This window comes from Catharus ustulatus, chromosome 5 (assembly GCF_009819885.2).
Source record: "Catharus ustulatus isolate bCatUst1 chromosome 5, bCatUst1.pri.v2, whole genome shotgun sequence".
NCBI classification, from domain to species: Eukaryota; Metazoa; Chordata; class Aves; order Passeriformes; family Turdidae; genus Catharus; species Catharus ustulatus.
Window position 1 is genome coordinate 29,257,004 of NC_046225.1, and position 25,573 is coordinate 29,282,576.

The following is a 25,573-nucleotide window of genomic DNA, read 5'->3' on the forward strand; positions in this document are numbered from 1 at the left end:
AGTAAATTCACGAATACAAGCCGCACTGAGTATAAGCTGCATCTCTGGGTGTTGGTAAATATTTCGTTCTTTGTCCATAAATAAGCCGCACCTGAATATAAGCCGCTCTGTCGTTCGCAGCGAGGACCCGCGTGCAACAAAGTTGCCAATTACTAACAGAACCGCAGCATGGCAGGGGGTTTACTGGCTCAACTAAGGCTGTGCAGGCTCAGCCCGCTAGGGGCTGCTGATGGGGCCAGGTGGCCCAGCTCGGTGGTGCCGCTCGGGGCTGGCCGCCTCCTCTGGGTTCGCTCGCCCCGGCCCCGCTCCCGCCGCGGCGCCGGCCGGGCACGGAGAGCGTGCCCCGCTCACGCCGCGGAGCCAGCCGGGCACGGAGCACCCCCTGCTCCCGCCACAGCAGTGGAGGGCGGGGGCAGAGCCTCCCCCCCTCCTCCCCGAGCCACTGCAATGGCAGCGTGGGCTCCCCCCCTCCTCCGCGAGCCACGGCAATGGCGGCGTGGGGCCCCCGTCGGCTCCCCGAGCCACGGCAATGGCGGTGCGGGCTCCCCCCCTCCTCCCCGAGTCATGGCAATGGCGACGCGGGTTCCCCCCCTCCTCCCCGAGTCATGGCAATGGCGACGCGGGCTCCCCCCCTCCTCCCCGAGTCATGGCAATGGCGACGCGGGCTCCCCCATCTTTCCCCCGGGCTGCGGCAGAGGAGGGAAGGAGGGAGCTCTCCTGCCTCTCTCCCCGCCCCCCGTGCTGCCTGCAGGGAGCCAGGGCAACAGAGTAACACCTTGTAACAATCGCGAAATGCCGGCTTGTACTGGCAGGTGCTTGGCTCGGCGCCCTGGCTGGCACGTCTGGGGTTGTAAATGTCAGAAAATTATTCACATATTAGCCGCCCCCGAGTATTAGCCGCACTTTCGGGTTTCCACCAAAATTTTTGTCAAATTGCTGCGGCTTGTATTCGTGAAATTACTGTACTTTCTCCACACTTTGAATCATCATTTGCATTGTTTTATAACTTGTAATACCAATTTCAGTTAAGCTTCAAAAGGAGAAGCAGTTTAAAACAACAGGGCAACAGCATCCACTGATAAATGCTCAAGAAAATACAGCTGTATCACTACAGACTGGGAATATTTGGGCTAACGATCACATCAGGCAATAGCATGTGCCACATTGTCAAGAACAGCAAAAGGAACAAATGGCATATTTAAGTAGGGTAGAGCTCTCAAGTGCATTTGTTGGACAAGTCACATATCTCAACAGAGTGAGTATACTGAAAAGATTGTGAAGCACATTTGCATGATTTCTACTTCTAAATATTGTTGTCATATAATTGGTTAGTTGAAATAGTACTACTGCACATTTTTTTCTTTCTCTTCATTGGAAAAAAAAAGCTCATTTTCATTTTGACAACAAAGATGCAGAGCAAAAACCACATGGGCACTGAACTGACATTAATTTCAAAGTCTATGAAAAAGTGTGGGACAAGAAGATGCTGCTTCAGGAATCCTGAAGGCATCAATTTAATTTATTCCACATAAAATAAACTGATATGGAAGTTTGAGTAACATACGGAAGTACTTCCCCAATATTTACCTTTAGGGAGCAATGCCTAAGCCAAGCAACCAAAGGACAATTCAAGTATTTACTCTGTTTCTGCACCTCCCTTGTCCCAGGCAGCTGGAAACTTTACTGCTTTAGAAAACTGAACAACCAATGAACATAGCAACAAAAGAATTACATGTATCTTCAGCAGAAAATACTAGACATGTCTGGTAAGAATCACCAGGAAGAGGAAGGTTTATGTCCTGATGTATGCTCCACTGCAAAGAAAGGATAACTGTATATTCTCAGACAACTCTATAGACAAAACTGGCACAATCCAAAGCCCTGTACATTTATTTTCCATTATGGCTAGTTGAGGTAAATCCCTTGCCTGGAGTTTAAAGACTGACCTCAATTGGCATAGAAGTAGAAAATTGCTTGTGTCTTGCTCAGCTAGGACTTCAGTCTAGTAAGCAATCTTGGTAATGAGAGACTAAATCAGCACTACCTCTTTCCACATTTAATAAAAAACAAAAACAAAAAACCCCAAACTAACAAAAAAACCCCCAAACTAGCAAAAAACAACAACAACAAAAAACCCAAACAAAAAAAAAAAATTAAAGCCACCAAAATCCCCACAACTGTCTGCAGTGAAGGGAAAAATCAGTTTAAATCTACTTATTAAATAGAACGTAGTAGTCCAAACTACAACTCAAACTGTCAGAATCAATGTTTTATCTTTTACCTTTCTTCCTTCCCAGGTACGAAGATACTTGATTTTACTCTCTAAACAGAATCACCTACTTCACAAATTATATATTTAAATGGTCATTTAATTGTTGCAATATTTGAAAAAATCATAGTGAAAAGTGGTAAGACACCCCACATAAAGGAAAAAAATCTAGAATTTATTATAAGTTCCTTTAATTTGACTGTGACACTTTAACATAACAGTCAAATTAATTAAGTATTACAACAACCTTGCATAAGAAAGCTCAAACTAGATAGCAAAGTTCTTACATAAGCCACAAACTCTATTAGTAATAACCACTTTACTATAAACATAGCCCACATATCTATAAGCAGACTTCAAGATCCACTTACAGAGTAGGAAAAATTAGCAGAGCAGCAATTATGTAACACATTAGTTTTACATACAAGTGAAGGTGTAGGAAAATTTACTTAGAAAATGCAAAAGTATAACTAATCCCCTATAAACCTTGAGTAGCAAATGAAATAATAAACACAGCCATGTAAAAGCACAGGAAGTAAAAAGTACTTTTCAAATAAAACACTGGTAGTTGCAGTTCTTTGTCCATATATAAGCTGCACCAGATTATAAGCCGCACTTCCGGGTTTGGACCAAAATTTTAGTCGCAATGGTGTGGCTTATAATCGTGAAATTACTGTACTTAAAAAGCACTTCAACAAGTTTCCAATACAGAGACTAAGAAACATATTTTTAAGAATTTCCTACGTTAAATATTGTCCATGATGGATGCAAGTTTTGATATGATTCTCAGTAAAACATATTAAATCCAGGAAAACCAATGTGTTGAAATAAAATCAAAGATTCAGTTGTAAAATCCAATTCAGTGATATGAAACATAACAGTACTTCTCTCCAAATTATAAAGCATATACTTCAGTACCTAAAGCATATACTTCAGTACCTTGAAGAGTAGAATTATAAATATGAAATTATAGAAAAAGTTCATGTGAAAGCATCACAACTTTTCAAAAATCAAATATGTTAGCTGAGATGCTTTAAACATGGAAGTGATTTGCATACTATTGTTATTAACAAAAATATTGCTATTAGATTCCAGAAGCAAATGATCACCCTATTTATCTGTTCAGGTGCCTCTTCAAGATTGATTATCCATCTCTATACATTTATGCTCATACTTAACCTGTCAACCTATGTTAACTGACTTTTTTGTGGTTTTATGTTACATCAGGTTTTAAGTATTTTTTAAAAGTAAAATTTTAAAGTTTGAGGAGGTTTTGTTTTTTGAAAGGTGAGAGGAGTCTAGGTGTTCTATTAACAAATGATGAGTAAGAAAAAGGAATGCATTCATAGACTTAGGAAGAACATTCTTCCAGAAGAACACTAGCCCACTCCTCTTTCTTACTAGTCAATTATACTACTTCCATTATTTTGTTGCTCCTATGAGTTAATGAAATTCCTCCTTCCCAAAGAACTTGGAAAATAAAGTGAACTACGAATGTACACTGCAGCCAATAATTTCTTTTTAATGTAAAATGTTTGGTGATATAAGTAGAAATAAAAGTATGAAGAATAATTTCCAGATTCTTATTGCAAATCTGAAGTTTTCAACAACCAGCACACAAGTTCAAGGTCCTCACAAGCAAAGTATTGTAAGACATTATGTAATGACTTCCCAACTGAATGACTGGGTACCACACTTTTTTTAACCTGTATTTTGTTAAGGAACTCAGCAGGTCATCAGGAGGAACTTGATGTTTCTGTAATATTCCACTCTACTTTTCATTACAATGTTTTCACCTAAATGAACCAGATCTTCTCTGAGAAAACAACACGTCTTACCTTCCCTTCTACCCCATTTGGAGAAGTAAAATACCATAAATAACACTGGGAGGGTCGTATGTAAAATATTTATGAAGAAACATCTTGGTATTTTGGCCACTGTCACCAGAGTGCTACTCCTTAAAATATATAGGGGTATTTGCTCATGTCAAATGCATGCAAATATTTTTATTATTAACAGCTAAAACAGCATAGTTTTTGAGTACTACATAAATTCTTCACTGAAAGTTCTATAGGAAATAAAATGTTTGCTTCATTGCAAAACTTTAGTTTATGCTAAATATGTAATTTTTTTCCAAAACCCAAAGTTAATGAGGATTAAGAACACAAAAATATGTAGCTTCTCACCTTTGTCTTCATGTAGAATGGCGATGACTGGTGAATGGGCAAATCCATGAGGCTGTTGGAATTTGTGACACTATTACAGTTAGCGTGTTCATCTTCTCTACTGCTGTCATCAGACTGATCAAAATCATCACTGTCCTGGTCCATTTCCTCCTCTTCTTCCACCTCCTCCTCTTGATCACCAGCATGTTCATCATCATCTTCCTCTTGGTTACAAGTGGAATCTTTATCCACTGTAATAAGTCTATTACTATTTTCTTCTAACTGTTCCTGCTGAGACTCATGCCTGTCATCAAATCCAGGTTCTTCTCCTCCTATCTCCCCATTTCTCCCAATATGCTGCTCCTCTTGTTGTCTTTGCTGCTGCTCCTCTTGTTGTCTTCTTTGCTGCTGCTCCTCCTCTTCTATGACCTGATTCATCTGCTCCTCATCTACTTGGCTTGAGGAAGCATTACCTCGAAGAGATCCACCAGTTCGTCGCCTCTTGCTGCCCACAGAGAGCAGTTCCTGATTCATTTCCAAAAGCCAGCTTGCTACTTCTTGGACCTTGGCTAGGCTATCTGAAGATGCAAATGCTTTCACATTCTAAGAAGATAAAGAAAAAGTGGAAAATTACAAAAATTACTTTTTTTATTAGATAAAGCAATAAAAACCTATTTCATGGTATTATTGTTTGCAAATAAAAACTTACAGGAAATAAGGAAGAATTTTTACTCGACACACAACTAGAAAAACCTAAAATACTACAGGCAACTTTCTAGCAAGATAATTACAGTAATTTCACGACCATAAGGCGCACCGGACTATAAGGTGCACCCCCCGGAGTTGGCAAAATTCGCAACTTTGAAGATCAGATAAGGCGCACCGGACTATAAGGCGCACTTTTTTTTTTGCAGCGAGGCTCCGCCCCCAGCTCCACCCGCACAGTTGCTGGCCAAGGCCCCGCCTCAACCCAGCAGCCATTGGCCCCTGGGCCTGCCTCCATCCGGGAGGGGCGGTGCCACAAGCCACCGGGCTCCCCTGGACCCGGCGGCCATGGGCCCCCGGGACTGCCTGGACCCGGGAAGGCGGGTGCTGCGGGCCCCCTGGGCGGCATTCGCCCGGTAGCCATGGGCCCCCGGGACTACCTCAACCCGGGGAAGGCGGGTGCCACGGGCCCCCTGGGTGGCATTCACCTGGCAGCCATGGGCCCCTGGGACTGCCTGGGCCCGGGAAGGCGAGTGCCACGAGCCCCCTAGCCCGCATTCACCCGGCAGCCGTGGGCTCCCGGGACTGCCTGGAACCGGGAAGGCGGGTGCCGCGGGTCCCCTAGCCCGCCTTCACCCTGCAGCCTTGGGCCCCCAAGACTGCCTGGACCCGAGAGGGGCGGTGCCGCGGGTCCCCTGGCCCGCCTTCACCTGGCAGGGGCAGTGCCGCGGGCCTCCGGGCCCGCCCCCAGCCGGCTGCCGTGGCACTTCCGGCTCCCCCCACGGCTCACAGCTCACACTTCCGGTTTGGCAAATTTCGCAACTTTGTACATCAGATAAGTCGCACCGGACTATAAGGCGCACTTCCGGGTTTGAGGGAAAATTTTAGTCAAAAGGGTGCGCCTTATAGTTGTGAAATTACTGTACTTGTTCTGTCAAACAGTCTGATAATACTCTCTTTAAGCACCAGATTCTGCAAAATTCAAAAGAACTAGTTGCCCTTCTAGAGAATCCACAAGAACCATTAACATTCATGTCAGCAGAAGATACAAGTATGGAATGTTACTTGCAGAAAACTGTACACAAATAATTTCAAATGGCATTAATTTTCCCTCTCATTTGATTACAGACTTTGTATATTATTCAAAAAACAAACTGTTTTTGGTCTTATGCATTAAGAGCAGCATATTTTCAGATATAATTGAAAGCCTCATTTATTGTTATTTTAATTTCCTTTTAGATTAATAAAGAAGAGAGCACCTAATAAAGAGTACAGCCTTATCACTACCAAGTCTTCAGGTGGCCAGAGAGATGCCCAGTGGTCAAAAGAAGACATCACTAGGCAGCCCGTGTGGCCCCAGAAATGGCACATACCTCGCCTGGAAAAAAAAAAAGATTGTTAGTAGCAAAGTTATCCAAAGTCTAACAGACTACAGTAATTGTTAAATGAGTCTCTGAGATGTTAAAAAAGGCCGAAATTAGGTGCATTTTAATAGAAACTGAAAAATACTAATGCAATTTCCAAATTATTCATGCATTCAGTTACTCATGTGCCTCCAAGCAATATATAAGAACGGAGGGCTATAACACAGACTAATTCATTATTAAATTTAGTATCAGATTTCCAGCTATACAGCCTTTGAGGCTGGCACATCCAGACTCTGGTTTCCCTAGATTCAAGCAATGTGTTGAGTAGATGAAGCCAGACAAAACTCAACAAGTAGTGAGATTCAAAGGCTACGAAAGCAGTACATGAAAATCTGAGCAGAGAGAAATTGGTGTTGTCATCGTGTATAGAGTCACTGTCCTCGGAAGCCCATAGCCCTACCCACATACTCAAAGGCCACACTGTGAGAGAGTCAGAAAGCACAACAACACAAATACTAGTTGGGAGCACAAGTAGGAGTCCTTGAAGTAGGAGTAGTAAAGGATGTTTCCATGAGTACTTCAGCACAGGATGATAATCTCTGAGCCTCCGCCACCACCACCATCACCCCCTCCTTTTTCTTAAGTCATGTATCTCTTACAGATTTTTTTTTCTTTTGAACAGAAAAGTTAGGGTCTTGTATGATTGAAGGGGAACAGATAAACCCCAACTTTGCACCGTGACATTGCAAAAACATTCACCTTATTGGTTAGTACAGAAAAGAGTACCAGGAACCATAGCTCTACTGTAATTTTCACTGTGTTGTACCCTAAAAGGCACAGATATACACTCATAGGTGTTTTCCACCCTTTCTCTGTGGAGGATTTATAGCTGGGATTCTGCACTTCTCGGCATCTTTCTTCCTCTGGGAAACACTACTTACATCCCAAAGACAGTGTTCTCAAGTTTCCATGTATCTACCCAGGTGACAATTCCTCCAAATAAAAATAAGATCAGTCACAGAAATATATGTTCAAAGAAAGTATCCATTAAGTTCCAGTCCATGAATGAGAAGGTAACACTAATAGACAATGAAGTGCCACACATTCAATGGAAGGAAGTAGACATTGTGCTTACTCTTGATTTTTTCCATGGGAAAAAAGCTTTCGGACACTTGGGTGCACACGACCCGAACCAGAAGCTTTTGTCTATGTTTTTATATTCAAGTGGTAGCAAGAACAAATGTGTTTACTTTTCTGTGTACAGTAACTAGCACTTAAAAAAGATACCATGAAGACTGCATCTAAGAGAAATGTTTTCTTTTAACATCTTTCCCCAAAGCTCAGAAACTTTAGCATGTGGGAGTGATGTTTAATAACAACATTTCATCAAAAGTCAAATTGCATATATAATCTGATGGTAATACAACTTACATATCAGGCTCGGTACATAGTTTGGGCATTATGAATGAAACAATACTACACCTTCTCAACTTGGAAATTTGAAGCACTAAATAATGTAAAAATCAGTAGTTTAAAAAAAAAAAAAAAAAAAAGAAGGCTGAACAAGAGGTTTACTTCTTCTTAATCTAGTTTAATCTAGGAATTCCAGTTTCCACCACAAATGTTTCTCTAAGTAGCCATGGATGTCGCTTAAAAGTTTAAATGCATTTTTTCAGTATCAGCAGCATTATATATGCAATTACTGGTTAAGTATGTACTTGATAAAACTGTAAATGCTGCATTTGTTTCAATAATTTAATACATACTTCCAATTTGTATCTGTAAGTAAACAAAAGATCAACTTTGAAACATTAAAGTAATCAAATGTAAGAATATGATAAATGTTGAAGTGATAAAAATAACACTTATGTTATTGTTATTGTACCCAAATGAATTTCCAGCCAATTAAAATGTACACTAGTACTAGCATATGTTTTTAATTATTCCTACATTTTTGAGTGACCATCAGTTCATGAAATTAGCTTTAGTCATTAGTGGTTTCCATTTTATTCTGCATTTGCATGAATAAACTCAACTTGTTTTTCCAAGAACCCTGTAAAATACATTATCAAAATTCATTTACAAACAGTGCTACATCAGAAATCATCAGTATGCAGAGAGGTGATGCATTTGCTAAATAACAGATGGATGTAAAATTATCTGAGAGATTTGAAACATTAAAGCTGCCTTCTGTCATGTACAGTAATTTCACAGCTATAAGGCACACTGGATTATAAGGCCCACCTCCGGGAGTCGGCAAATTTTGCAACTTTGTACATTATATAAGGTGCACCAGACTATAAGGCGCACCTTTTTTTTGCAGCGAGGATCCATGCCACGTACAACAAAGTAACAACATAGTAACAGAATCATGCGATCGTGGGGTTTACTGGCTTGGTTCGGGGTCGAGTGGGCTCAGCGCCGCTCGGGGCTGCCGCTGGTGCTGGGTGCCCGAGCCTCATAGCGGTGCCAGGCACCCGAGCCGCGCCGCACCGCCAGAAACCTGTTCCGCCCCGCGTTGCCGGGCAACTCTGCTGCGCCAGGATTCCGGAAGCCCAAGCCATGCCAGGATGCTCACACTTCCGGGTTGGCAAATGTCGCAACTTTGTACATTATATAAGGCTCACCGGACTATAAGGCGCACTTCCAGGTTCAGACCAAAATTTTAGTCAAAAAGGTGCGCCTCATAGTCGAAATATATAGTAGAAATTACTGTTAGTGCTTTCAGAATTAACTATTGTCAGCTAATACACATGATACAAAAATTTCCATATATAAGGTAGATAACAAATAAGAAAGGATTATTATTTTGCAAGAAGAAGTGTATTTACAAATCAACTTCCAAGAGAACTGAAAGTATGTGTTTTCAGCTAATACAGCGTCTCTTTGACTTACACAGTCAGAGACTAAAATGACTCAAATCAACTAAAAACCAGAAGAAACACTGAGGAAAGCTATTGTTTTTCCTACCTGTCTCAGACCACAAAGATTTTTTTTCAGACAGACACCAAAACATAGCAATGCAAGTAGCAAGACTTTGCATAAACATTAAAATTCATTAAACTTGGTCAATGTATCTAACCTGGCAATTCCCAGGTAAGTTTCTTAACACTCACATTGTATTTGAAAACAAAATGCAAGAAACCCCTAAGAAAAATGGAACTCTCCAGACTGCTCCAACAGTAAACTCAGAGCTGATGAAGACATCCCACAACTCTATTGAAGACTGCATGCAGCACCCAGCTCTATTGAATATTAAATGTTATTTAAGCGTAATTCCTCAGCTTTACCCGTTACATTTTCACAGAAGATAGATTATAAAAATTAATATCAACAACAGTTGCTCAAAACCAAGAAATGCCAAGAAATACTAGAAGAATAAAGGGAAAACTGCTCAGGGTTATCTGCAACAACAGTTTGCATTCTGTACTACGAGGAGAACCACTTCACTTCCTGCTTTACTGCTAAAACCTTCTGTCCTGCTAATACAGATTTTAAGTCATTAAATATTTTTAACTTATAAACCCACATAACTATGGGAAAATGAAATTTGCTAGTACTGTCTCTTCTCATTTTTCCATTTTTATCACTTGAAATTGTAAAGAAAAAAGGAAATCAGGTGGATGTAGAGAAGTGGAGGTTGGGGAGTGGTAGGGCTTGATTTTTAACAAAATATAACATATGAAAAGGTTTTAAAAATAATTAACTTGGAAACTAATGTATTAGACTGACTTGGATACTAACCTAAGTATCATGATAGCATTTCGTGACAAGGCAGTATAGCTACAGACACAATATGGTTTATGGCCAGTGGATGCTTCTAGAACAAATCTTTTGAGATTACAGATTCAGTGGACAAAGACAATTGAACTAACACAAAAACTTCTATAGCTATTTGACTAAATCTTAACAGTGTAATATATCTGAGCTTTTAATTCTGTTATTTAACTGTGTAATACTGAATTGAGATAAACAGAAAGAAAAATCCAAATCTACCTTCTGAAAAAAAAAGTTTAAGACTTGTATAAGCACACTGTGCCCAAGAACAACACTGATGTATTGGTCCTCACAAGCAAGCAGTGCAGCGCTGTAAGGGCAGAGGTGCAAAGCTGAGAAACAGCACCCGCAGAATACCAGCTCTGGGAAGAGGAAGTGATTTATTCCCATACCTTCCCGGACCTCTACTCACCCCCTCAAACTTAAAATTACCCCCGCAGTTGGAGCACACCTCCTGCTTTAGTTTCATCCAGAAGATGCTCTGGGACAGCTGTGCTTCAATTCATTCTACTGGGGAGCAGGTGCGGACAATCAGAAATTAGGCTTTTAAAGGTGCACTTGATCCAAGCCCAACTACTACACAGAGTGTAATACACCTAACAAGCCAGGCCACCTAAGGCCTGCTAAGCACATTTGAAAAAACATGCATGAGAAGGGGATTTGTGTGCAACATCAAGCAAGTATGAATGAATAACAGAGTTAACAGTGAGACTGTGAACCATGTTTTACCAAAGCAAAATACATGTTTGAGTCATGGCCATAATACCTAATGTTGTAAAACACTACAAGCAAGACAAGTACATGATGTGTTTAAGAAAGCAGTTACTATATTTGTCTGATCACTGGCTACACAGTTTGTATATGGAAAAGATTTTGCTAAGTAACAAACCAAAGCAGCCAACACGCAATAACTGAAATACAAAAATCAAATAACCAACGTGCCACCTTCTTTTATAGGTTATGGTAGTAGACAATTATTCTCATGCAAGGACTTAACAAAGTTAAGACACATCAGATAAAGCCACAAATTTAACTAAAGTTATGAGCTTTAAATGAAAGTTACAGAATAATTTTGCTGCACTATAAAGGACACCAAAGATGATCATAGTAATGGAGTCACAAAACGGTGTTGAATACATTGCACAGATGAAGTAAAGAAAAAACCTGTATTTCATCAGCACATATGTTGATTAGAGCAAGACTGAAACAGAGATTCAAAAACTTTCAGTAGCTTTTCTTCAAAATAAAATACATCATTAACAATATAACTCCTTCTACAAGAACACATACGTTTTCTAAGAATGATAAACTACTTCTTCCAAACATACACACACCTCAAATCCCCCAGTGAACTCCATTATTTACAGCTCCAAGCTCCAGAACAAAATAGCAGCCAGCAAGATTTGCTGTTCCTGCTTTACTATCAACCTCCCAGCAAAGCTCTGACAACACTTAATAGAGCAGCACATGCGATGTTTCTGTTGTATTAGAAATTATCCTGCTCTTTTTTCACAATCTCAATATACTTTCACAATCAATTAATGTAGTTTATTCAGTTCAAAGGGGTCAAAAGAACAAACATTAAAGTGTGCCTCTAATTACTTACTTATGTCAAATATAAATCTGACAGCAAACAAAAAAATAGATTTAGTATTCATTAAATTTTAAAAATACAATTAAAGTTTCCTGTTTAAATTTAGTTATGTCCAGCTGTGTTTAATCTTCTTTTGCAGCCAGTTTTATCTCCCTCTCTACTAAAATTCAGGCCCATCTACCTGCTGAAGCTTTTCAACAAGTCCTGGTGTCCTCAACCTCTCCTCCTGAATGTTTCTGAACAAAGACACTTCCAGGTTTCTCACCACACACAGTCTAGTAAGATGTCTTTGCCTCCTGTTCACCTGCTTCTGTTTAACCTAACAATCCTATTTAAACAGACTTTACCCTTTCTCTCCCTATTTCACCATCCAACTTACTCTTTTCTCCCAGGACTGCCACTGAATATGGCTCCCTCTCTAATCCCAGACCTCAATTTCCCAATCCCCATTAGCCTCCAGTGCTACTTTACAGTCTCATACACTTTGCTTTATTCTGATCTATTCCCCACAGAACAAAGATTTATTTAAAAGAGTCAATATTGGATAATAACACGGGTAGTGAGAGCATGACAAGCAACGTCCCTTGCTATCAGGGGACAAACACATAGAAACCATTAAAAGAAAACTTAGCTTTAACTCTGGGAATGAAAGACCTTTCACATAATCCTACCCTTTTCTGACACAAATATATAAAGTATTTAACATGGGATAAAATATGAAATATCACACAAAACTTATCAGCAATGGAGAGACAGGGACATCCGAGTTTGGATCAGAAGCCAATTTTATTGAGTATACAAAATGTTTATATAGGGTTTTACTTGTATGGCACTTATATAGGGCTCTATTTTTGGTAACAATTTCCCATTGGTTACACATTCTTCATGATATCACCTGGCAAAATTACATTATTACAAAGTTTCACAGCATGTTTCTTGGTCACTTCTTGCCCAGAGAGCACTTATTTCATCTCTGTCTCTCCCATGGTTTCTGCTCAATCAAGCCTAAGATATCAGGCCCCTTTATCAGTTCCATTGTACTCTGTTTTACTCCCTATAAAAACCTAGAGAATGACAACACAAAAAGCACTCTAGAAAATTAGTAAATGCTACAAGAATTTATGTATATTTAGCACTATTTAGGCTAAGTGGCTTGATAAAGAAGTATCAGAGGTAGAAAAGAGATTAATAGACCTTTCATAAGCAAGAGTTTAGAAGAAAGAGTCTGAACAAAAAGTAGTCCCATTCTTTAGATGATGATAATGTATAAGGATACAACCACATACAAGGTTCAGACACACACAAACACAGAACCTGGATGTATTATAGCTCATATAGATTCCACAGATTCTGTTTCCAATAGCAAGAGCAGAGAAACAAGCACGCAGACATGAGCTGAACAGAGAGACTACGGGTCACACCTGACATTCTTTGTTCACTTGTGGAACCTGCAAACCTTGATTTTTATGCCAATGAAAAAAGTGTAGAAATTGTTGGTTTTGTAGAGCTCTTTTGGTAAAAGCTTGGTATCCTTTGTGTTACTTTAGAGAGTTAAAAACACCCCCATAAAATTGGTAAAGCTAAATTAACCACCTTTTTACTATAATTGGATAACCCCTTAATAAATTTGGGAGTTGATATTTATGGAGAAAGCTTTTGCCAAAAAAAGTAGCTCACAAAAGGTATGGAGCAAAATCTATTGCTACGGTGGTGCTTGGTAGTTTTGCTTCCTTCATGCAGTGAAATCCTCACTGCACTAGTTGCCCATAGGACAACCAAAGACAAATGTTTGGGTTACCTTAGCCAAGGCTGCAGATTCAGACAACATATGCCTGTCCAATTGGAACCCAGAGAAGCCTTTTTCAACTTGTCTAATTGGTGTGCCAGTAAAAAATTGACCAATACCTATGTACTATGATCCTTAGACCAAAAGGCAACTGAATAGTAAGCCAGACGATGCTGCCAACATCAGCAATCCTGTGAGTGATTGGACCAATGAACTTCCCAAAGCATTATCCAAACCCCAAGAATTAGAGATCCTTGGTTCTTTAACAATGGATTTCTGTCTTATGTTTTCAGCTAGTGATTGGTAAGAAAGTGATCCTTCAAAGTACAATGTTACTCCCCATTACTTTGCATACAGAAATTAGAGTTTTTGGTGTAATTATTCAGACAGTTGGAATGAACTTTCCAGGACTGACCAATATCCATGCAATTACCAAAAGGATACTGGTTTATTTGTAGAGATAGGGCTTGGTAAGGCATTCCACCACACATTGTAGGTGGTCCATGAAGCTCACTGTGATAGCACCTAGTCCTAAAGCAGTTGTTAAGAAGAAACATCGGGGGAAAACATTTGCCGACCAATAAAATAAAAATTGTAGAAGTAATTTTAAGCCCTGGAAGGCTGTGGAAAGGGTTTCAGCTGGTTTGTTTTTATCCTAACTTGCTTCAGCTATGGCCTTGAAATAAATAGATCACTTGGGTGTTGGCTGAGTATATAAACCAATGCCACATCCATTACAATCGGTGATATGCTGACAGACGTTAGCAGAGCTAGACATGCCACCCTACAAAACAGAGCAGCAATTGATTTTCTCTTACTAGCACAGAGACATGGTTGTGAGGAATTCGAAGGATTGTGTTGGATGAACTTGTCTGACCACTCCGAATCTATCCACAAAAGTATACAAAAACTGAAAAATTTAACATCTCAAATTAAAAGAGATGATGGATTTTAGTAGTGCCATGGTATACTGACAGTGGTACACTTAGTGTGTGCGACAAATGATGGACAGAACCATCAAGGGAGCTTTTGTCATCCAAAAAAGAGATGTAGGAAAGGAAATTACAGAGAACTCTCAAAATCTTACAGAAAAATCATGGGATCTTATGCAGTTGTCTGCTGATCCCAAGTTAAAGTATCAAAATATAGAGGCTGACAAAGGCTTTGATTCAAGGCCTTAGAACAGATGAAACTTAACAAATCAAGAGACAGCACTTACTACCAGATTTGACATACATCCTTGAAATCAACCAAATCTTTCAAAACCTTAGAACTGCTATAGTTTAAAATAAAAATGCTTAAAACAAGCTTAAAAATTGCCTTAGACAAGCAAAAAGCAATGTATTAACTAAAGTTTATTAATAAAGCCTTGCTTAAAAAGCTGGTAATGCTGTTTTGCTAAATAAGGAAAAATGCACTGTAGTAGAGCTATGTAATGCAAGGTACAGTAATTTCACGAATACAAGCCGCACCAATTTGACCAAAAGTTTGGTGGAAACCCGGAAGTGCGGCTAATATTCGAGGGCGGCTAATACATGGACAATATTCTAAAAGCTGCCAACACAGAAGTGAGAGCCCGCGGCAGCCCCAAGCCAAGCTGGAGCCCGGCCGGCCCCGGCTGAGGTGGGAAAGCCTGGCAGAGGCGGGGCCAGCAGTGTGGGGGGCGGGCGGCAGAGCCTGAGCCAGCAGGGCGGGGCAGGGGGGGCGGCAGAGCCCGGGCCAGCAGGGCGGGGGAGCCCGGGAGAACTGGGGCTAGCAATGCAGGGGAGCATGGCAGAAGCAGTAAGGCCGGCGGGTGGGGCTGCCTGGCAGCGGGGGAAGCCCAGCAGAATTGGGGCCAGCAGCGTGGGGGTGCCCGGCGGTGCGGGGGCCTGCAGTGCCGGCCAGGGCGAGGAAACGCGGCGGTGGTGCAGACGGGAGGGGGCGGCCGGCGTGCCTCGCAGCGGCGGCGGGGGCCGGCCTGCCGGCAGGGCGAGTAAACTCAGCGGCGGGGCGGCCGGCGTGCCTCGCAGCAGCGGCGGGGGCCGGCCCGCCGGCAGGGCGAGTAAACGCAGCAGCAGGGCGGCCGGCATGCCTCACAGCGGCGGCGGGGGCCGGCCTGCCGGCAGGGCGAGTAAACTCAGCGGCGGGGCGGCCGGCGTGCCTCGCAGCGGCGGCGGGGGCCGGCCCGCCGGCAGGGCGAGTAAACGCAGCAGCAGGGCGGCCGGCGTGCCTCGCAGCGGCGGCGGGGGCCGGCCCGCCGGCAGGGCGAGTAAACGCAGCAGCAGGGCGGCCGGCGTGCCTCGCAGCGGCGGCGGGGGCTGGCCCGCCGGCAGGACGAGCAAACGCGGCAGCGAGGCGGTGCTGACGGGAGAGGGGGGCCAGTGAGCCCGGCGGCGGCTGCAGCACCACCCAGCCGGCCCCGTCGGCAACCATGAGCAGGCCGAGCCTGCCTGGCCCCGCCCCGAGCCAGTAAAGCCCGCTGTGCCGCGATCCTGTTACTAATTGGCCAATTTGTGAAAGCTGCGCACGGATTCTCGCTACGAACGAAAGTGCGGCTAATATTCGGGGTGCGGCTTATCTATTGACAAAGACAGCAACATTGTCGAGGCACCGGGGGTGCGGCTTATAGTCCGTGCGGCTTGTATTCGTGAAACTACTGTAGTTACTATTCAACAAAGTCATTAAAAGGATTTCTTTAGGGTTGAACCAAGAGGGGGAATTGTGGGAAATAGAAAAGGCATAAAACTCACAGAAAGCTGTGTGAGAGCAAATCTTAGAATGGAAAAATGCAAGAAGGTTAAAGATGCAAGGTCAAGAAATAATAATGCTATGTGCTATATAGAGATAGGCCTTAGAAAACATGTTAAGCAAGATAGGAGAAATATAAAAGCTTAATAATGAAGCTTTATCCACTGTTTTAAGCTATTACAAGCAAGCATTGTCCAAAGCAAGATGTATGTGCAGCTGTATTAATTGGCCCAAGCAAACACTTGTCAGCTTTTAACATTATGCTATTGACTAGAAAGTTGTTAAAAGACATTGTAACAAAGAGAACTTCGTCTGCTTGGCTTTGTAAAATTCGTCTGCTTCGTCTTGCTTGGTTTTGTAAAAATGAGACTGATGATTATAACAGAATAAAGGCTTCAAGACAGCTGCTCCAGCAGTCCTGTCCTATTGTTTGCATATATATGTACATATAAGAAAATACCTACAGATATTCTAACATGGTTCTTTAGATGATGATAAAGTATGTATGCGGATATAAACACGTACAAGGTCCAGACACACATAAACACAGAACCTGGATGTATTATAGCTCATATGGATTCCACAGATTCTCTTTCCAACAGCAAGAGGAGTAACAAATCTTAATACTTTAAACCAAAGGACTTTTTGTGGGATATTGGTGAAAGCCAGGGAAATACACAGCTTGGATTTTTCTCAAGCTGTTCAAGGAAAACACAAGAGAAATTATTAATAACAATGATTAAACACCTGCAGGGTATGTGAGAGACATGACAAGGGGTGTTACTCTTCTTGCACCAATGAAATCAAGTCTAACCTCAGTTCCACGATCTAGTCTTTAAAAGTGTGGTTGTTTCTTTAATAAAGGGCTTTTGCTTTCTTCTGCCTCTGAAGGAAGTATTGCTGCTATCTTTTGACTGCATCCTAGTCTTTTATAGCAACAATTGGAGGTCCCACAGAGATCTGCTACTCGAGCGAACCAATATCGCCTTGAGCGATCGCCGACTTGACAGCACTGGGAAAAACTCGGGGCTTGGAGGTCTGCCAAAACCAGGACAGACCTTCTGAGGCCTGTCACAACTGGGGTACAGCCCAAGCTGGGTTTTTTCTAGCCAGAGCCATGCCACCCTCAGACTGACCAACCAAGGAAACCAGGACTGCAGAGCCTGGGGCTAGAACCAGCATCATGACATCTGGCCAGGATCAAGAGCCGTCTGGGAAGCCAAGGACTCCTCACTCCTGACACAGCGGGATGGGAGATCCACAGGAAATCGTCAGACTATCTCCTCCCTCACTGAGAGAGGTACTGTGTTTTTGTCCTCCTTTGTGAGGATTAATTCCATTGGAACATGAGCATTTAGCTCAGGAGCCTATTGACTCATTTTGGAGCGGTAAACTCCTGGCTTAGTTGCTAGGAGGATTGGAGCTCTCTTTAAAATGGTGAGGTTGTGTTCTCAACATGGAGAGGTGCTTTGGCAGACTTGAACTGCACTGGCTTCCTTCACTCTGCGACTCCCTCCATTTGCACTCTGGGGGGAGATGGCTCGTTGGGAGACAGCTCCCACCCACAGGTGTCTGCGTTTGGATGCATGTGCAGGGCTGACTGCTTGCTGACATCACTGCGGTGGTCAATCCTGCTGCGCCTCCACTGTCACCTGTGCATTCTGTGCATGCTCCGTTTTTCCCTATGGACACTGTGATCACTGCTCTCTGGGCAGCCGCTGTAGCTCGTGTAGAAGTGGCGGTGGCGGGGCAGGCAGCAGCCATGGTGCATGCCACACTGATGGTGCTGGCCACTGCCAATTTGGAGCGGCCTGCAGCGGTGGTGTGTGTGCCCACGGTGGATGTGGCCTGCAGTGGTCAGCTGCCAGGGCAGGACCATGGGTACCTTTGGGCCCGCCTGCCAAAACGGGGCAGCGGGTGCCGCCCACTGCTGGGGTGTGGGTGGTACCAGCCTGTCCCTCATCCGTGACATCTGAACTTGATCCACCTGCTGAGGTGGGGCAGCAGGCACCCCAGATAATGGGGTGGCACCAGCCCTTCCCTCATTGCTGACGTCAGAGCTAAGTCCGCCCACCTGGGCAGGGTCTTGGCCACCCTTCTCTGCCTTGGCAAAGGCAGGGCCACCTTCTACTTTCCCCTCAGCGTCATGGCCTGTTCACTCAGAAGTGATGACCTCTTCCTCCGGTTTGCCTGGAGCAGGGCTGCTCCCACCGCTGCCACCAGTGCCACATCTCGCCTCGCCGGTCAGAGATGTCCCTTCTTGTCCATGCATGGGTGGGCCTCTTCTGCCTCTTCCATCAATGCCTCAGGTTGCTGTGTTGTCTTGTGTCGGGCCGCCGCTGCCTTCATCACTCCCACCCTGTGCTGACAACATCGATGGGTTGCCCACACTCTGGGAGCATGCCTTTGCTGTAAGACCTGAAAGTCACCCTAGTTTTTGGGGAGCAGTCGGGGGTGGGTTCATTCATGCAGTGGGGGTGGGGGAGAGTGCTCAGGCAGATGCTTCTGAGCATGATCTGATCTCTCGGAAAGAATTGCTGAAGAATTGCCATGATGACATTCAAATGGAAGGGGCTAAAGCCTTTCCTTGCATTTATAGCTGTTCCTAAAGCAAAACAGCGTGACTGGAAAAAGAGAAAAAAATATTTAAATAATCCTGTGAATCACCTTGCCTCATAACAGGCTTCAGACTGGACACACCTGCCTTGAGCCAAGGTCTTTGCTGGTGACCTGCAAGGTGATCTGCAACGCTGAAGGAAGTGTGGCCAATATACAGCTTTCAAATGCTGACCAACATGCCAAGCAGATGATCCCTCTGCAAGCAGAAAATGGACATTCATCTGTTCACCACTGAACTGTTTTGTTGGACTGGTTTGAAATCAGAACTGCTTTGTAATCAATGGACAATTTTTGGACAGATTTCTAGAAAATCAATGAGAAGTTTTTAGTCAGTTTTTTAGAATGTATTAGACCTTTTGTTGAACTGCTTTGAACTCCATAAGAAGTTTTTAGCCAGATTTTTAAAAATGTATTAGAAATGGTAATGGATTTTAGTTCTGGTGAATTGTATTGGACATAGTACCTTTTGTTGAGTTTTCAATCAGATTTTTTAAAATGTATTAGCAATGGTGGTGGATTTTAGTCCTGGGGAACGGTCACAGATTTTACTATTGTATTAGAAATAGTACTTTGGTGGTGGATTTTTGCAAGGCAGGTCAACAGGTTTGGAAATTTCCTGGGCCCTCGAGGTGTCCTTGTGTCTCCTGAATTGTGTTTGATCTCCCTTGCATGGGGACCTGTGGGGGAGCACAGGCTCACTTCTTCTTTTTTTTTAAATAAATTTCAAAAGGGGGACATGTGGGATATTGGTGAAAGTCAGGGAAATATGCAGCCTGGATTTTTCTCAAGCTGTTCAAGGAAAACACAAGAGAAATTATTAATAACAATGATAACAGTAACACCTGCAGGGTATGTGAGAGACATGACAAGGGGTGTTACCTTCCTTGCACCAATGAAATCAAGTCTAACCTCAGTTCCATGACCTAGTCTATAAGTGTGGTTGTTTCTTTAATAAAGGGCTTTTGCTTTCTTCTGCCTCTGAAGGAAGTATTGTTGCTATCTTTTCACTGCATTCTAGCCTTTTATAGCAACATCTTTTGTTCCCTCTTTATGCATTCTCAAACAAGGACTGCTCTGGCTAAAAGAGGGGAAAATCTGAGTTGAAGCCATAGCAGTTTTTAATGTTCTAGCACAAAGAATCATGGTATAAAAATGTATTAATAGAGACCTGATGTCCAAATTAAAGCAATGACCATATAAGAGGAAGAGAGAAACTAGAGGATTTTTCTTTCTACACTTGTTCATAAGTAATTAATGAGATTAATTCTTGTCTTGGAGGTGTTTCAAAACATGCGTGCATTTTCCTTGTTTCGAAAAGAATATCATAGCAAATAATCAGTGAATACTGTCTTACAGAAGTTCTCCTTTGACCTCTTAATTTGACACATGAGAAAATGAGAATTATTATGTAATGCTGTGGCAAGGATGGGGTGGAAATAAGAGGGAAATGTGAAAGTGGCCCATGAGGAAATCATTGAAAGCCTCCATTACACAGCAATAAGAAAACAGCAATTAAAAAACAAAACAAAAACAAAAAAACAATTTAAGTACTCTTCCTCAAAGCTGTATCCCAAGTGACAAGTTATTAACACACAGGTACAGTGTTATTGCAGAAGTGGGGAGCTCAGGAAGCTTTATCAGGAAAACTGTTTGTACTTCTTAGCTCCCTGAAAAGGAAGACTAACAACAAAAGTAAAAAAGTCTTTAATTTTACATTCTTATGTTTTCATCAAGGACAGTGAATGGATATAATGTCGAATAAACTCACTTGCATTCCTTGGAAGATATAATGGGAGCCAACAATCCACAGTAGGAGGAGATCTGTATTATCACTAGTCTTACCGTATTGACAGAAATATTTATGTTATTTTTAGTATTTCTATTAGTAATAATTCTTATGCAGAAGACGGCTAGTTTGTCTTTTCACTAAAAACTTTTAAATGAAGAAGGATTATGCTGTAAAATGTGACAAGTTAACTGTAATGCAGAATTAATGAAAGGCTTCTCTCCCCTTTTCCTCAGAAAAGGAAAGCAGAAAAATAAAAAGCCCTGAGTTATTTGAAGGGTGACAAGTTTCCCAGCAAGTGTTAAAAACAAAACAGGAAAATCCTCCATATACAGTAATTTCACAACTATAAGGCGCACCCTTTTGACTAAAATTTTACCCCGAACCCGGAAGTGCGCCTTATAGTCCGGTGCACCTTATATGATGTACAAAGTTGCAACATTTGCCACCCCAGAAATGTGAGCCACCTGGGGGGGGGCGGTGCTGCGGGAGCACCGTGTCGCAAGGACGGGCGGGAGTGAGCAGCCACGGCTGGCAGGAGCCGCAAGGGGAGGGAGGGAGCCAGCACTGGCCCCAGCCCTGGTGCGGGGGAAACGAGGAGCCGCCAGGCGCAGGGGGAGCAAAGCGCTGCTGGGCGCCGCCAGCCACGGGGGGAGCAAAGAGCCGCCGGGTGCCGCCGGGCACAGGAAAGCGGTGGCACAGCCCCTGGGGCCGCAAAAAAGCGGCAGCAGCAGTGGCGCAGCCCCTGCGGCTGCGGAAAAGGGGCGAGAAGCGGAGGCGCTGCCACCAACCGCAGGGAAGGGGCGAGAAGTGGCGGTGCCGCTGAGCCCAGTGAGGACGGGCACCTGGGTGGCTCTGCCGCCGAGCGAGGACAGGCGCCGGAGCAGCCGAGCCGCCGAGCAAGAATGGGCACTGGGGCAGCCGAGCCGCCGAGCCGAGCGAGGACAGGTGCCGGGGCCACTGAGCTGCCGAGCTGAGCAAGGACAGGCGCCGGGGCCGCTGCGCCACCGAGCGAGGACAGGCGCCAGGGCGGCTGTGCCGCTGAGCCAAGCAAGGGACGGGCACCAGGGCAGCTCCGCGCAGCCGCGAGGGGGAACAGCATCGTGGCAGCATGGAGCCGCAAGGGGGAACAGCACGGCAGGATAGCCGAGCCGAGTGTGGGACAGGTGGCAGGGCGGCTCCGCGGAGCCGTGAGGAGGAACAGCATTGCAGTAGCACGGAGTCGCAAGGGGGAGGCGGCCCTGCGGCTGTGTCGCACTGCACCTGCCAGCACCAGGGGTGGGCAGGAGTGCCAGGGCCCACTGCACAGGGAGGGCGCCTGGGGCTGCCTTTGAAAGCCTACGCTGATCTGTGAAAAATGTTTCCAAATTGTGCTCCTGCCAGTAAACTCCATGATCGTGTTTTTCCGTTACTAATTCGTTACTTTGTTGTACACGGCACGGATTTTCGTGGCAAATAAAAAGTGCGCCTTATAGTCGGGTGCGCCTTATATGATCTACAAAGTTGCAAATTTTACCAACTCCCGGGGGTGCGCCTTATAGTCCGGTGCACCTTATGGTCGTGAAATTACTGTAATCCTGCATGCTGCCACTCAGTATCAAGCAGTGATTATTTTTCCATTGAAAGGACCTCTGAGGTATAAAAGCAAAGCACACAATTTTCAACTGCATTATCTTAACCTTCCCACTTTGAAACTGTACCATTACTTGGGTTCTTATATGAAAATTTTTACCTCTCGAAATCTAAAGTTCTTACCTTGAATAACTAATTAATACCTGCTTATTGTTTTCCCCGTGAATTAGATTACAGTAAATTCACGAATACAAGCCGCACTGAGTATAAGCCGCATCTCTGAGTGTTGGCAAACATTTCGGTTTTCGTCCATAGATAAGCCGCACCCGAATATAAGCCGCTTTGTCGCTCGCAGCGAGGACCCGCGTGCAATTAGTAACAGAACCGTGGGAGGGCGGGGTTTACTGGCTGAGCTAAGGCTGTGCAGGCTCGGCCCGCTAGGGGCCGCTGACGGGGCCAGGTGGCCCAGCACGGTGCTGCAGCTCGGGGCCGGCCGCCGCTGCCACTGGGCTCGGTCACCCCGGGTCGGCGCTGCCCCGCGGTGGCAGGCAGGGACGGAGCTTCCCCTGCTCCTACGGCAGCGGCGGCGGGCGGGGACGGAGCTTTCCCGCGCCCGTGGCGCCGGCGGCGGGCAGGGACGGAGTTTCCCCGCTCCTGCCGCGGCGGCGGCGGGCGGGGACAAAGCACCCCGTCGGCTCCCCGAGCCGCGGCAATGGCTGCACGGGGCTCCCGTCGGCTCCCCGGGCCACAGCAATGGCTTGCGTGGGGCTCCTGTCGGCTCCCCGAACCGCAGCAATGGCGGCGCGTGCTTCCCCCCCCCTCCCCGGGCCGCGGCAATGGCGGCGCGGGCTTCCCCCCACCTCCCCGGGCCGCGGTAGGGGCGGCCCGGGTCCCCCCTCTCCTCCCCGGGCCGCAGCAATGGCGGCGCGGGCTTCCACCCCCCTCCCCGGGCCGCAGCAATGGCGGCGCGGGCTCCCCCCCCCCTCCCCGGGCCGCGGTAGGGGCGGCCCGGGTCCCCCCTCTCCTCCCTGGGCTGCGGCAATGGCGGCGCCGGGCCCCCCCCGTCTCTCCCCTGGGCTGTGGCAGAGGAGGAAAGAGAGCTCTCCCGCCTCTCTCCCCGCCCCCCGTGCTGCCTACAGGGAGCCAGGCTCCACCCGCGGTGCAACAGAGTAGCGATTTGTAACAATCGCAAAATGCCGACTTTGCAGCTGCTCGGCTCAGCACTCTGGCAGGCACTTCTGAGGTTGTATTAGCCGCACCTGATTATTAGCCGCATTTCCGGTTTAGGAGCAAAATCTTAGTCAAATTGGTGCGGCTTGTATTCGTGAAATTACTGTACTACAAGAAGCCTACCCTACTACTGCTAGAGATATAGCATAAATATTCTTGTTTGCTCAATTTAGGGCAGCAAGTTAATATTTCAGACTCATGTAAACTACGCTTTCTGTGCATACTAACAAGGAAGAGTTTCTTGCCAAAAGCAAGCATTAGATAATACTTAAAAAAACTTAAACAGAGTATCTTTAGCTACATTACTTGAGAAGCATGTGGGCTGAAGAATTCTCAATTTAGAAAACTAGGCAGACAATTTTTTATATGCCTTTCAAATTTAAAGGTGCTGTTGTATATCTATGTAGCAAAGGTTAGAGGTGTACCAACAGAATCATCCAAACTCTCCCATGATAGTTAGACACGCAATAAAGAATTTCTCTACAAAAAAGGGTCATGAATCCTCTTACTGCATAAAAGGAAACTAAGAACTCCTTAAAACTTAACAGGTTTGGATAATTTTGGTTTGCATCCAACTTTCTTTTCAAAAAGTAAGTAAGCAAACTTTGTGGGTAGTTGTGAGGGCTTTCCAAAATGGCCTGACATCTCCACAGTACTGCTATGCATTCTATTCTATTTTCACATGCCTTTCTTTCCACAGACTTGACCACCTATATTCCCTGTAAGAAGAGTCCTTGGGGTCAGTTTTACAGCATCACCAACAACACCGCATACAAGGACCAACCCAGCTGCCCAGAACAAAACCAGCTTAGGATAGTTTTATACTACTCAAGGCCTTTCATCCATAGGAAAAGAATCTGAGGAGCAATGAGGATGATCTTCTGGCCTTCTAGTAGAGAACTTTGGTTAAGCCATGCTGGAGTGTTACTGCGCTATGGAAAAACGCTTCTGCACTAGCACACATCAAGCCATGGGTACCATGGAACCAGAAATCTCAACTATCATTCAGTAACATGTATCTTATGTAAACAGGTAATGTGATTTCTATGCAGAAACAGTTCCATTCTTCCCAACTGTCTACGTGAACATAGATTTTATCTAGTAGACAATTAAATAAGATCCAATCACTAAATGCTGAATTGAGAAAAATTCAAATTGAATTAACTATGAGGATAATTACTCACTGTAATAACTCACTAGGAAGATAGTAAGTTCGTCACCACTTTAAGTCTTAAATTACAAATATAGTCCATTTTAGTTTAATACATACATTCAACAACTGCAGAACATGCAGCACAAGTGCAGCCACCAGGGCATGGCGAGCTGCCTGCCTGCCCCTGAGAATATACACAAACAAGAGTTGTTGTCACCTCCTCTCTGCTTCCACAGTGACACAGACAGAACGTATGACCAAACTGCTGATTAAACCCTACCTAGTTTTAGTGCAGACTTATTTCAGAACTACAGTAATTTCACGAATACAAGCTGCACCGTTTTGACCAAAATTTTGCTCCCACACCAGAAATGCAGCTTATACTCAGGAGCGGCCAATATGTGAATAATTTTCTGACATTTTCAACCCTGGGAGTGCAAACCGAGTCAGTGCAAACTGCAAAGTCGAGCACCTGCCAGTAAAACCCTGCATTTACACGGTTGTTACAAATTGGTTACTCTGCTGTGTGGCAGGTGGAACTGCTCCGTGCAGGCAGCACAGGGGGTGGGGAAGGCGGGGTAACTCCCTCCTGCTGACCCCACGGCTCGGGGGGAGGCAGGGGCTCTCTCCTGCTGGCCCTGTGGCTCGGGGCGAGGCAGGGGCTCTCTCCTGCTGGCGCCGCGGCCCGGGGGGCTCCCGTCCCCGCGTGCCGCCGCCGCAGGATTGGGGTGGCTCCATTCCCGCCTCCCACTGCCGCCGCGGGTGCCGGCGGGCTCTGTGCTCCCCCTGCCACCACGGGGCAGCGCCAGGTTGGGGCGAG

General features: G+C 44.7%; 1 protein-coding gene across 3 annotated transcripts in view; it reads right to left on the minus strand.

The window, feature by feature from the left end:
• FBXW7 (F-box and WD repeat domain containing 7) overlaps positions 1-25,573 on the minus strand; it is a 229,661-nt gene that overhangs the window by 113,096 nt on the left and 90,992 nt on the right. For all 3 annotated transcript variants that reach the window (XM_033059352.1, XM_033059351.2, XM_033059358.2), the window contains exon 2: positions 4,456-5,037. In XM_033059352.1, coding sequence (XP_032915243.1) covers positions 4,456-4,968 — 513 coding nt within the window. In that variant the 5' untranslated portion in view covers positions 4,969-5,037. The remainder of the gene's footprint in view (positions 1-4,455; positions 5,038-25,573) is intronic.